Source organism: Lynx rufus, unplaced genomic scaffold (assembly GCF_022079265.1).
Source record: "Lynx rufus isolate CCGP_SWC_20201006 ecotype Redwood Valley unplaced genomic scaffold, mLynRuf1.p SCAF_3, whole genome shotgun sequence".
Taxonomy (NCBI): domain Eukaryota; kingdom Metazoa; phylum Chordata; class Mammalia; order Carnivora; family Felidae; genus Lynx; species Lynx rufus.
In genome coordinates, this window is record NW_025814845.1 from 127973366 (window position 1) to 127987372 (window position 14007).

The following is a 14007-nucleotide window of genomic DNA, read 5'->3' on the forward strand; positions in this document are numbered from 1 at the left end:
CTGCTAATATTCTGGAACGCAACTGGTTATCTATGAAGAATTCAGGAAGTACTTTAGTTTTGAGACTCTTATCATTTTACTTCTCATTAGTTTCTCTGAAACACAATCTAAATGGGGAAAATAAGACTTTCCCAGTTAATTTTATTACTTGGTTGAAAGTTAGTAATGATGGCGGAGATGGGAATAGTTGAATATTGATTTTTATTTATTATTATTTTTTAAGTTTGTTTGTTTGTTTTTAGTAATCTATACACCCAGCATGGGGCTCAGACTCATGACCCCAAGATCAAGAGTTGGATGCTTTTCCAGCTGAGCCAGCCAATCACCCCTGAATATTGATTTTTAAATTGTTTCCCATTATTACCTGTAACGGGGAATTAACTATATTTTGTCAAAGCTTTCTACTTTTGAATTGTTTAGACTGATGAGCAATGTAATCTTAACTTATCACTAAAAGGACTTGTAGGTGTATGGTAAAATAGCTTTTACAGATATAATTGTTGACATAAGGCAGCAGCATAATGTAAATGATTTGTTATTATATTTCCTTTTATTTAGTTATTATACTTATGAAAGGGAATGTAATTGTACTTTGAACATATTGTGTTGTAAACCATTTTTAGTTCAGTATCATTTGCATTAGATAGTAGGGGAAAGGATTTTTTCCTTATGTTAAGACTACTGTCATAAAAAAGAAAATTAAAGGGGCGCCTGGGTGGCGCAGTCGGTTAAGCGTCCGACTTCAGCCAGGTCACGATCTCGCGGTCCGGGAGTTCGAGCCCCGCGTCAGGCTCTGGGCTGATGGCTCAGAGCCTGGAGCCTGTTTCCGATTCTGTGTCTCCCTCTCTCTCTGCCCCTCCCCCGTTCATGCTCTGTCTCTCTCTGTCCCCAAAAAAAAATAAATAAAACGTTGAAAAAAAAAAATAAAAAAAAAAAAAAAGAAAAGAAAATTAAATTGTTTTGACTACAGCAGAAAGCTTCTGTATTTTAGATGTTATTTTTCAACTCTGAACACATGTAGTTACTTAATGTCACTATATGTTTTAACTAAGTTTTTTTATTGTAAGTTAGTTCAACTTTAAAATTAGTATTAAATTATGAAATTAAAACAAGTCTTTCCATTCTGTTTATTCATAAGCGAGAAAAACTAGACATATTCTAATAAATTCCATCAAGAATGAAAGAAATAGAGTAACTTTCTTTAATATTTAGCCTGGTAACCAGTCTCTGGAATATCAGCAATACAATAGTCTAAAGAAACTAAGCAAATTTAAATTAAAGCAAGCCCAAGTTTTGCTACTTTTTGCTTTCAATTTTCTGTATTTACCTCCTTAGCATTGTCCTTATCTCACCAGTTAGAACTCCTTGGTCACATATATTAATAATTATTTATAGTATTTCTCCAACGTTTTTACTAAAGTACCTCTAGAAGGAAGTATCCCTCTTCAGATGTTTCTTTCTCCCCCCCCCGATGTTTCTTTAGAGACACATATTTTTTTACAAAACTTCAAGAAATTTCTTAGAAGACTTATGTATATTGTTTTATTCAAGTGAATTTTGTTTTAGATCCCATAATATTATAGTACTTATTTTAATAAAAAGAATGTAAATTCTCATTCCAATATGATGTGCCATATTTATCCTATTTACCTCTGCCCTGTTTCTATTTGCTTTCCTGTGCCTTGAGCACACCATTTCAGACTCTGTGTGGTATGTGAGTACCTTAATTTGAAAAATTCATGGTTTCTGTTTAACAATATCATCCCATACATACATCCTTTAGTGTTAGACTTCTAACTTCTAGTCTTTAACTCATTGGCAACATGGAGACTGTAAATGTAGTTTTTTCTTTTCTGGCATCCATAGAATCTTCTATTTCCTCTTCCAGTATCCTGGCAAATTTGGTACCTTCTGGCCTCTCTTTCTTGGGTCCTTAGGAAGAACCTAAACGCAATTAAGTATTATAGGGTATAGAATTCTCCCTCATTGAATTCTGGTTAAAGTTCTTATATAAATTCCCCTTGGATAGATCTAGTTTATTCAGTTTATAGAAATTAAAATATGATTTTAATAATAAAATAAAAAATAATCCCAGACAGTTGGATGAATTATAAATTTCAGGTGATATTATTTAAGCACTTTTTCTAGTGCTCATTAATAATTCACGCCAAAGGTCATTTGTTCTTAACACTCCTTAGTTAATGAGTACCTCTGGCTGATTTATAGAATCAGAGCCCCAGAGATGACCTGAAGCATTTTTGGCCTGCAGTCTAAATTTGCTTAAGAGGCTTGAGCATTAATGGTAGTTTTGAAAGAGTAGCTTATCATTCTATTTTGAAAACAGTTTTTAAAGATAACTGAATATGTGTAAAGATCAAAAACCATGTATCTTAAACAGTACAAACTAGAAGTCATTAACTTTTTAAATCTTTTTGTTCCCCATGTATATTAGTTATCAAACTTTATGAACAAACTTCTAAAAAATAAATGTGAAGTAGGTCAGAGCATTTAAAGAATATCAATAAAACACAGATTATTTAGTACCTATCTCTGTAATTCTCAGAAATTTGATTTCCTGTTTCTCTCTATGTCCAGGGTTATTTGACCTTTTCTTCAGTTGGATGATAATGATATATTTTCCTAATTAATGCTACTGATTAATACAGAGAAACAGATGATAACTTCTATTTCATAAGAAAGTAGAAGACAGCGAAAGTGAATTGCCTTAACTTTCTTCTGTTTTTTATTCCACTCTTTGCTATCTCCAGGGGTTCCTTCCTTTCCTTCCTCCTTTTCATTCTTCCCTCAGTGGAAGAGGTTTCCTACTTTTATCTAAGGGTAATTCCTCAACCTTTGTTCAGAATTTCTTTCTGTTTTTAGAAAACTAATTTTGATCTAATTTTAGACTTGCAAAAATAGTGCAGTTTCCTTAGATTCCTCACCCCACTTCCCTGAATGCTAACAGCTTACATAACTATAATTATCAAGAATAGGAAACTAACATTGATATCATATTATTAACTAAACTACAGACCTTATTAGAATTTCACTAAATTATCAGTTGTCTTTTTTTCTGTTCCAGGATCCTATGTAGGAAACATGACACTTTTAAAGAGTATTGATCAGTTACTTTGTGGAGCATCCCTTAGTTTGCGTTAGTCCAGTATTTTCTCATGATAGGCCTGAGCTTATGCATTTTTGGCAAGAATATCACAGAAATGATGTGTCCTTCTCAGTGCAGTGTTTCAAGGGGATTATGATGTTATATCTTACTACTGATAATTACTTGATCACTTGGTTAAGTTATATCTGTTGAGTTTCTTCACTACGAACCATTATGTCCTTTACTGTCTTTCCCTTTTCAGTTTGTAAGTACCTTGTGGGAGATACTTGGAAATTATGTAAACCCTGTTTCTCCTCTCTAACTTTTGCCTTCTAATTTTAGCATCTATCAGTGGATCTTGTCTGCAACATTTATTACTGTGGTATTTGCCAGATGGTGATTCTGTTTCCCTCTTTTCTATGTTTATTAATTGAGACTTTGTCATATGGAAGTATTGCATCTTTACCCCCATTTACTTATTTATTTGGCTGTTTATATCAGTATGGACTCACTTGTCTTAATCTGTGGGTCTAAATACAGTATTATCATAAGTTATTTTGTTGCTCAGTTTGTTCTAGCATTGGCCTTTAAGGGTTCCTTCAGGTTGGCTCCTATATTCTTTCAACAGGTTCTCATCTTTTTTTTTTTTTTTTTTAAACTTCTCCTTCCTTTCTGACACCAGAAAATGTTCCAGACTCATCTTGTATTTTCCCTGCTCCAGCCTTAGAATCAACCAATTCTTCTAAAAGTTACAGTTCCTTACTGAAGAATGGTATTTAGAGGGGCACCTGAGTGGCTCAGTTGGTTAAGCCTCCGATTTTGGCTGAGGTCATAATATCACAGTTCATGGGTTTGAGCCCCATGCTGGGCTCTGTGCAGACAGCTCAGAGCCTGGAGCCTGCTTTGGACTCTGTGTGTGTGTGTGTGTGTGTGTGTGTGTGTGTGTGTGTCTGTTCTTGTATTTCTTTTTGCTCTAATGAACAGAAACATGTATTTTCTTATAGTCCCTTTGTTCTTACATGAAGGTAGTATACCTATAAGTATTTTTGGGCTTTGTGTTTTTTTCACTTAACAGTATGTCCTGGAAATCACTCCATATCATAGAGATCTTCCTCATTTTTTTAATAGTTGCATAGTACTCTATTCTTTGGCTGTGCCATGGTTTATTCAGTCACTTTCCTATGTATAGACATTTAGGCTGTTTCCAATATTTTACATTTATGAAGAATACTGCAATGTCTATGTATTTTTGTATTGCTGGAGGTATATTCCTAGGATGGATTCCTAGAAATGAGATTGCTGGGTATAGCAGTAAATGCATATGTGATGATGATCTTAGGCATCACTAAAGTTGCCTCCAGAATGGCTGTGCCAATTTGTATTCCCATCAGCACTGTATGAGAGTCCTGTTTTTCCGTACTTCCTCACGAACAGAAAGTTTTGTTATATTTAAAATTTTTTTGCCAGTCTGGTAGGTAAGAAATGGTTATCTTGGTGTTGTTTTAACTTGCATTTCTCTAATTATGAGTGAATTTGAACATTTTTATATTTTGGAGGGCCGTTTTAATGTCTTTCTGTGTGTGTGTGAATTTTCTGTTCATGTCTTTTTCCTGCTTTCAATCTGGTTTTTGAGTTTTTTCTTTTTGTTTTTAAGAGTTCTTTACAGTAGTCTCCCTTTATCTGTGGGGGATACATTCCAAAACTGCCAGTGGATGCCTGAAACTGGGGATTGTACTGAACCCTTTATATACTGTGTTTTTTCCTACACATACATACCTATGATGAAGTTTAATTTATAAACTAGGCACGTTAAGAGGTTAACAACAACAATAATACAATAGAACAGTTATAACACTATATGGTAATAAAAGTTTTGTGAATGTGGTCTTTTTCTTTCTCTCAAAATATATTATACTGTATTCACCCTTCTTCCTATGGTAATGTGAGATGATAAAATGGCCATGCGATGAGATGAAGTTGAAGTGAATGATGTAGACACTGTGATGCAGTGTGAAGCTGCTATTAATTTTTTGACAACATATCAAGAGGAGGATAATGTGCTAATCGACCATAGTTGACTGTAGGGAACTGAAACACAACAGACTAATATCCCTAATATGTACAGTAGTCTCCCTTTAGCTGCAATTTTACTTTCTCCAATTTCAGTTACCCAAGGTCGTGATTGGAAATCATGTTGAGAAAGTCTCCCTTAGTTCCCTTTTCCTTGAGTACTGAATTTTGAATGGATGTTGCATTTTGTCAAAAGATCTCTCAACATATGTGAAGAAAACTGTGTTTTTTCCCTTAGGTTTAGGAATACAGTATATAGTAATAGATATCCTAATTGAGCTAGTTTTGTATTCCTGGGATAAATCCCAGTTCATGTTGTATTATTTTCTTAATGTGGTATTGGGTTCGGTTTACAAACTGAAATTGTAAAATTGTTCCCTCCAGTGTATTTCAAAAGTAAAAATTTGTTTCTTTGCATTATAATACCTAACGTGGTATCTTGTAATTATTTATCTCTGTCTCCTTGATTAGATTCAGAGTACTTGCAGACTGTGAATTCGATTTTACTCTTCTTTCTCCTTAGTGCCTAGAAGAGTTCTTCATGTATAGTTGGCATTCTGTAAATGTTGTTGCATAACTTAGAAGCAGAAATAGCTCAAACTTTTTATTTAATGAAATCTGGGTATAGTGTTTCACTTCGAGAATGAATAGTCATGTCTGTGTTATCAATATGAAAGAGCACTGGCCAGGGAGGTAGAAGAGGTCTGAGTTCTAGTCTAAAACTTTGGTTTTATGTAGGCCATGAATAATATTTTTGCTTCAGATATCTTGTATATGAGTTTTTCATCGGTCAAATCAAGTTGATGTTCTGGTCTTTTAAATTTTGTTTCATATCTAAAATGTTTTATGAAATTATTTTTTAATCATTGAGGTATATGTTTTCACATTCTGCATAAATACTTTTTCTCAAATTTTGTTGTTAGAATTGTTTACCTGTTATAATCAATAGATACTCATGTGATTGTAATTTTGCAGAGCACATTCTGACCGCAAATAAATTATGTTACAGAATATTTATAAGAATATCACTGAGATTGTACAGCTTTTTAAACTAAATTATTTAATGTGTGCTTAACACATTTTACTTTTAGGTATGTCTGACTGCAACAATGATACTACAACTCATGGTGCATCTAAACCAGGCACAGAAGAAGTCAAGTCTAATTCCGAGGTGATTGGATGGTATTTCTATAGATTTTTGAAATCAGCCCGTCTCAATCAGTTTTACACTGTCCAGATTGACTCAGTTGGTCTAAACATGGGCCTTTCTGAATAAACTCTTTTACACACATAGACACAGACACAGTAAGGAGTGGGAAGAGAGAGATTCCTTCATAATGGGAAATTATTATTTGCCGTCGGCATCTAAAATTCTAGAGTATATTTGTTACATAAAGATGAATGTAAAAGTTGGGGTCAAACTATAGTTGTTTATTTTTTATTTTTTTTATTTTTTTAGAGTGAGCACATGAATGGGAGAGGGGCGGAGGGGGAGAGAGAGAGAGTTCACGCTTAGCACGGAGCCCGACACGGGGTTTCAAACCCACGACCCTGGGATCATGACTTAAGCTGAAATTGGGAGTTGGATGCTCAACGAACTGAGCCACCCAAGCGCCCCAAACTATAGCTTTTACTATAAATATGAAATGAGATTTCTGTTGAAATAATACAGTAATAGGTTCATATTTGAGCTTGTCTACTCCTGTATACTCTCTTTAGTTAGGTACGCATTAGAATCCAAGTGTAGAGTTAAAAAAAACCAAAAACCTGAGTTCTGGACTTAACTTTTGACTCACTGAATGTGAATCTATAGTGATAAGACAACCGGCCATGTGGGATTTTTTTGTTTTTGTTTCTTTTTGGAAGTTCTACAAATGATTCTAACCACTTTGATGGTTCAGTGAACAACTAGCTCATTAGATTAAGGAAAGAGATATGAAAAAGTTAGTTTTATATTGAATTCAAGTTATCAGATGTTTTTTGAATACCTAATACTAGTAAAACCTTCAGGTTTATAGTGTTTGATGATTTACAGAGTAGCACTTTTATATTGTCCCATTTTGAACGTTAGAACAATTTGGTATCATTCAGTTAGGTATTAGAACAACTATTGTTTTCCCCATTTATTTGTTAAACATACTTAACTTTCAAAGAGATAGTGACTGACTCAGAGGAATTGGCAAGCCTGGAACACTACATGGAGTCTGAACCAATTTGCCATCAGTATATGTGCACAATGCTAGATGTTGTATTCTTTAACCAAACCAAGATACTGTGAGTCTGTGTGAAAGCTTTAATGTAGGATTTAGAACTAGATACTTTACTTTTAGTCCAAAAGTCAAAAATGAGTTCTGGTTGGCAAAATATGTGTTATCTAGGGGAGGATTCAAGATTCTTTGTGATTTAAAATAGTTTGGCTATTTACTATTTGTGAAAGCAATGTTTTAATTACGTTTAGTTCAGAGAAACTAGGAAATTATGTATACTGTATTTATCTTAACTCATGGATTTGATTTTTATGATCAGATCTCAGAATCTCTACTGTTGAGAGATGATCAGAGGAGGTTTCATGCATGTGAACTACAGGAAGGATTGCAGCCCAGCCAATAAAAGGATTCATAAAAAATGAAAGTGTTGTGTTTGTGGTTTACCACTGTGAATTTCGTCTATGTGAATGTCACTCACATAGATGCTAAGCTAGAAATTTCTTGCTTAATAGAGAGTTAATCCTGGATGACAATCTGAAGGAAACCACTGCCATGTAATTGTTCTGAAAATTTAATATATATTAATATTAAAATCCATGTTAAGCATTCCCTGCATTTTTAGCCATACCCATTGTGCACTCTTCACAGGGAATATTGTAATTTTTTTTAAAAAAGATCAGGTGTGTGAGTATAGTCTGAATTTATGTCCAAATTTAATTTAAAAGTACTGTCTGAGTTTACAGTTCACCAATGTAGGATTTAGGCGTTTATTTGGGGTCTAAAATTCCCCTTTTAGGGGCGCCTGGGTGGCTCAGTCGGTTAAGCAGCAGGCTCCGCACTGTCAGTGCGGAGCCTGCTTGGGATTATCTTTCTCCTCTCTCTCTGTCCCTCTCCACTTGCAAATTCCCTCTCTTTCTCAAAATAAATAAATAAACATTTTTAATTCCTCCTTTATTAGTATAATACTGACTTGAACCTTTTTTTTTCCAAAGTCCATGATGAAAACATTTTCAGGGGTCAGATTTGCTTACAAGAATTTTTCTTGTGGGGTGGCTCAGTTGTTAAAGCATCCAGATTTTGGCTCAGGTCATGATCTCATGGTTGTGAGATCCATGCTGAGCATGGAGCCTGCTTGGGATTCTCTCTCTCCCTCTTTCTCCACTCTGTTCAATCTTTCTCTCTCTTTCAAAATAAACATTTTTTTAAAAAGTTTTCTTTTAATATATTGCTATGTGTATTATGGCTGTGAACTTCTTAAATGTTCTATGTATCAGACTTTTCAGTAATTCAGACTAATCTTCAAGCTTAGCACATCACTGGTGGTCAGTTTGATGAATGAATTAATTTTTACTCCACTGCTATAAATGATATATTAATACTTGTTTCTTAGGAATAGAATATGATGACATGGGTGATAGTTTTTATTTCTTCAAAGGCAAAACAAAAAAACAAGGGAAAAACTCCAGCTTTTTGAACTGAGCCAAAAGCATTGTCAACCCTGGACAAGAAGAGACATAAAGGTTTAGGTTTAGGTCATTTAGGTTCTGTAAGGTGAATCGCCTTGCTCAGGCTTGCTCAGCTAGTTCACCGAGGAATCCAGGATGCTCATCAGTGATCATAAAAATGCTTTCTTCTTCTACATGTGATTTTTTTTTTTTAAGTGACATTAGCTTTTTTCTTTTTTAGTTAAAAAAGGAGAAGAAAACATGGGGTTGGCTTGCTTTGTACCCTAGTCCAGTCTTGATTAGAGCAGATGAAAGTGGATTTCGTTCTTTGCGTTTTTAATATTTAAACTTTATACCTGGAAATGTGTTTAAACTGCTGCTTCTCTATCTGTAGGCACCATTCACTGAGAGTCTGTTGGTGCCAGATACCGTACGGCGCTTTACGTATTTATTATTTCATTTAATACCATAATAACCCTGTTTGCAGTTGAGGTTTTCTCCCTCATTTTACAGATTTAGGCAACAAAGACCTGAAAAGGCTTATATAGCTAATGAGGAACAGAGCTGTGATTTGAGCTCAAGTTAATTAAAGTGAAAAATAGAAGTAAATTTAAGAAACTAAATAGGGGAAAAATTACTTAAAGGTAGAAGCAAGGATATTAGGAAAACAAGCAAATAAGATGTATTTTTAACAACAAAAAAGGAAAGAAAAGAAAAATAGTTCTGTTAGGTATTTATTAGTGTGTTCTAGGATTATTGCCAGAATTACTCTTTTTCTGTCTGCCCTTCAATATAGTAATACTAATACGTATACCAGTTTCTAATACCCAAAAAACATACACAAATAATTGCATTTTTCTTTTACATAAGTAACTCAGAGGTCTAAAAAGGAAATAGAGATCCTGCATTCTAGGTACATGTTGATTAATAGAGGAAATTTAAAATAAATAAAATGTAGAATAATAATGCCTGTAGAGTGGTACAAATAAAGAATTTTGGCAGTTCAGAGGAGTATCAGCCAGGAATATCAGCACAAGTGGCATTTTGAACCGAGTTTTAGTTTTATAGTGTGGGTAAAATTTGAGCATATGAGTGATGATGATCACTGCTTGAGCAAAGGCATAGAGAAAGGAGATTGAGAGACATGTATGTGGAAGTGTGAATAATTAAGTTTGATTTAATAGGGTAAGCATAATTGGTGGAAAAAAGATGGTCCAGGTCACGGAAGGATCTTGAGTGTCAAGAGGACAGCTTTTATGTTGTAAACATACTGGGGAGGGAGACAGACGTGTTAAACATACGCATAAATAATTTTATAATTTAATACAGTCTTTACTGCTATAAAGCAGGCTAAAGGGCTAATGAGTGATGAAAACTGAATTTGCATTAGTTGGTCAGGGAAGGCCCTTCTTAGATGATGTTTAAGCAGAAACCTGAATGAGGTGAAGGAGAATCGCGTGAAAATCTGGAAGTATGAACTTTCCAGAGAGAGGAAAGAAGGGCAAAAATAAGATTGATGTATTTGAGGGACAGTGGTGAGGGCTTTGTGGCTGAAACTGAGTGTCAGTGGGGAAAGAGTGGGAGGAAATGTGGTTCAAGTGGTGGCTGGCAGCTGAGATTGGCTTGATGTAGAAAAGAGAATGACAGGAGATGAGAAAGTTGGGGGAAGGTTTGAAATGCAGTGTTCAGGTAGCACCTGGTTGAAAATATAAGACAAATTAGGTATTGATACTAATATATAAAAACATTTTTTTAAGGAAAACTTGCAACATATGAAGTAAAGGTTAAATAGTAAATGAGTTCCCATATATTCATCATCCAGATTCAATAATTATCTGGATTTTACCACATTTGCTTTATCCATCCTTTTATCATAGGTTTGAGGGTCATAGTCCCTTTAAAACCATGAAATCTCTGAGATAGAACAAAATAAAAAAGAACAAGGTTACAAACATTAACATCTGGATTCCATTTCAGCTGTCTTGATATTGGTCTGTTTCGAAAAGTGTAGTTAGCAAGGGGAGATGTGCTGGCAGGTATTAATGTTGATGGACCTATTCCAGTATTCATCTTGTTGGAGCCCAGCTGAAACCAATGTGCTATAATTATGACATCTTTATATAAAATAGCATTTTCAGTTTTCAAAGCAATTTCATATTTGATTCTTATGGTACATAGGTGAGGTTAATAATCTCATGAGGAGGAAATTGAAACTTAGGAATATTTATAAACTTATAAAAAGGGGCAAAGCTGGTCCTTATGTCCACGTTTCCTGATATGTTGGGTAGTTCTCGTGAAACTTCATGCAGATTTATTCACCTAATATTTTTGAACTATGTTAACACTTTATAATAAATACATTAATCATTTTTAAAAGAAGGTCATATTTTTACTAATACAGAAGGAAATTTCAAAGACTGTTTGAATTATGAGTTTAATATAATTGCTTTCTCTTTTTGTAGGCAAACAAAAATGTAAATAATTTCATCTAACACAGAAGGCATTTGTGCTTTTTGGTATTGGAACAAAGTATGGTCTCTCTTGACATGCATAATTACCCCAGTAAACACTGCGACCTTCATTGTCTGAAGCCATAACTAGAACAATTAGAGTTAAATATTTATGGCTACTTTTTCTTCTTTCACACTGTTTACTTTTTTCATTGCTCTTTTGTCTCAAATTGATTGAAATTAAGAAGTTAGTCTTTTAAATTAGAAGAAAATATAGCTACGTGATTGAACAACATGTCTATTAAATATATGCATCCAGTGATCTGAGCACTGAAAATATTTCACAGTACTTTTTAATGAATTTTCAAATAACTTTTTTTAAATAATAGATTTAAGAAAGAATTGGAAAAGCTTTACGCTTATTACTATATCACTTTATTTTTGCTTGTTCAGTGGTCAGTTGGAATAAAAACCAATGTTAAATATGTGTGTTTTAGAAGATACAGTGCCTTATATAGTTCCAGAAGCCTAAGGCTAAGACAAGTTCTTTTACATCTTTTTTAGAAAGTTTCTACCTTGTTTCTAAGCATTGTAGAAATTAGGCTTTACCATTAATAAGGTAATAAATTGATAACAACAATTTATTGTATTTCCAGTATGCCTTCTCTTTCCTTATTAAAAGGTAGATTTTTGGGGTGCCTGAGTGGCTCAGTCAGCTAAGCGTCATACTTCAGCATGGGTCATGATCTTGGAGTTCATGGGATCAAGCCCTGTGTCGGCCTCTGTGCTGACAGCTCAGAGCCTGGAGCCTGCTTCAGATTTTGTGTCTCCCTCTATCTCTGCCCCTCCCCCACTCATGCTGTTTATTTCTTTTAAAAATAATAAACATTAAAAAAAACTTAAGCTAGATTTTTAGTCTGGGTGAATTTTTGTTTATGTTGTATCTTTTATTTTCCATAGGGTGTTCACCTATAAATGTTGACTGTCATTTGTAAGGCCTTTTTAAATGTTAGTGTCAAGGTATATTTTTAGAATTTGAAAAACATAAGTGGTACCAGAAAAAATTACATGAGGAGCTTTTTTTCTTTTAGCCTAGGTTTTCAGTAACCACAGAAGAGGTCATAGACTGAAAGTTGAATTGACAGGGAGAAGAGTTGTTGTGCATCCTGAGTGTGAAGATGAAGTTATTTGGTTGCCTAATTGGCCAAGTTGGAGATAGTTAGAGGAGAGAATGGTATGAGAAGCAGCTGGAGGAGTAGGTAGGGGTCAGACAGTAAGCAGTTTTATGAGCCATGTTATAGCTCTTATGGTGTTGAAAACGTTTGCTGGAATGATGGACAGTGTTAAGTGGTTCAGCAAAGGAGGGCATGGGGGGAGTAATTCTCCCCCCCAGTGCAGTTGGTCTCATGCTTTGGAATGGGTTATTTCTATGACATTAAAGTGAGTAAGTATTAAGACTAGTGTACGAAGCAGTTTATAGCATCAAGCTATTTATAGAGTCTTTCATCCTTGACACTGTGACATATTTGGCTGGATGATTTTTTATTGTGGGGGATTATCCTGTGCATTGTAGGATGTCTAGCAACATCCCTGTCCTGTCCCTTCAGGATGCCAGTAGCACACCATCCTCAGCTATAAGAACCAGAAATGTCTCCAGACATTGCTAAATATTTGGGGAGGGGGTGTGCAATTCAGCCTGGTTGAGAACCATTGAGTTATCAGGATCATTGATAACACATACATATTTTCTGGCAGTTGATGCCATTTGCAGTAACAGACTTGGTATCCTGAACCTCCTGATTCACAGATGTCCTAGCTTAATTCTGCATTTGCCCACAGTGAGGAGTAGGAAGTTCCGGGGTACAGCTGTCTCTAGGGCTCTGGTGTTAGCAAAAGACAGTGCTAATGATGTAATTGGAGGCTGATGCTTCATTCATTCTTCAGTTGTTGGAAATGAGGGTCAGGTAAAGACAGTGCTACTCTTTAACTGTGCATGATGATACGGAAATAGAAGAAACAACAGTACAAGTTGTCAACATTAAGAAAGCAGTAGGTTTGACCCACATAAAAACCTGAATGCATATACATTGGTTGGCATGGCCCAATGATGTATTTCAGTCGCCTTTGGAAAGGTAGTGTAATGTAGAGGTTGAAAATGAAGTTCTTAAAGCCAGATTTGAATCCCAGTTCATCACTTGCTAGCTGCATGTTATGAAGCAAATTTCTTAATCTTTGTTTTCTTACCTGTAAAACAGGAATAATAATGGAACCTATATTAGAGAGTTGTGGGGTTGAATGAGATAATGCACATAGAACAATTAGAACTAAGTCAGTTAATATAATAATATAACACACACAACACACATAATATAACAAAAACACAATAGTGCCTGACACATGGTAAGTGCTCATTAAATGTTAGCTCTTAATATTCTTGTGGGCTCTGTACACAAGAGGATACGTTATTTAAATTCCTTAAGTTTCCTAGTCCTCAGTTTCCTCATCTGTAAAATTGGGAAAGTCTCCTCTACCTCCCAGGGCACCTGTGAAGGTTAAATGAAATAATTAATGTGAGGTGCTTAGCACAGTACCTGGCACATAGAAAGTAGTCAAAAAAGATCAGGTTTTCAGTTACTATTGTTGTATTAGATTAGGGAGCCATGGCTATCAAACAAGTTTCATAGCATTCTAACATTCTGAAAACTTTCTAGACCATTTCATAGTTTTCACTT

The 14007-nt window shown here is 34.7% G+C and overlaps 1 protein-coding gene across 5 annotated transcripts in view; it reads left to right on the forward strand.

Moving 5' to 3' along the window:
- Positions 1-14007, forward strand: part of ARFIP1 (ADP ribosylation factor interacting protein 1) — a 130000-nt gene that overhangs the window by 8454 nt on the left and 107539 nt on the right. For 3 of the 5 annotated variants that reach the window (XM_047092033.1, XM_047092034.1, XM_047092038.1), the window contains exon 2: positions 6265-6344. The exons of the other annotated variants lie outside the window; for them this stretch is intronic. In XM_047092033.1, the coding sequence (XP_046947989.1) occupies positions 6267-6344 (78 nt within the window). In that variant the 5' untranslated portion in view covers positions 6265-6266. The remainder of the gene's footprint in view (positions 1-6264; positions 6345-14007) is intronic. 5 annotated transcript variants of the gene reach the window in all.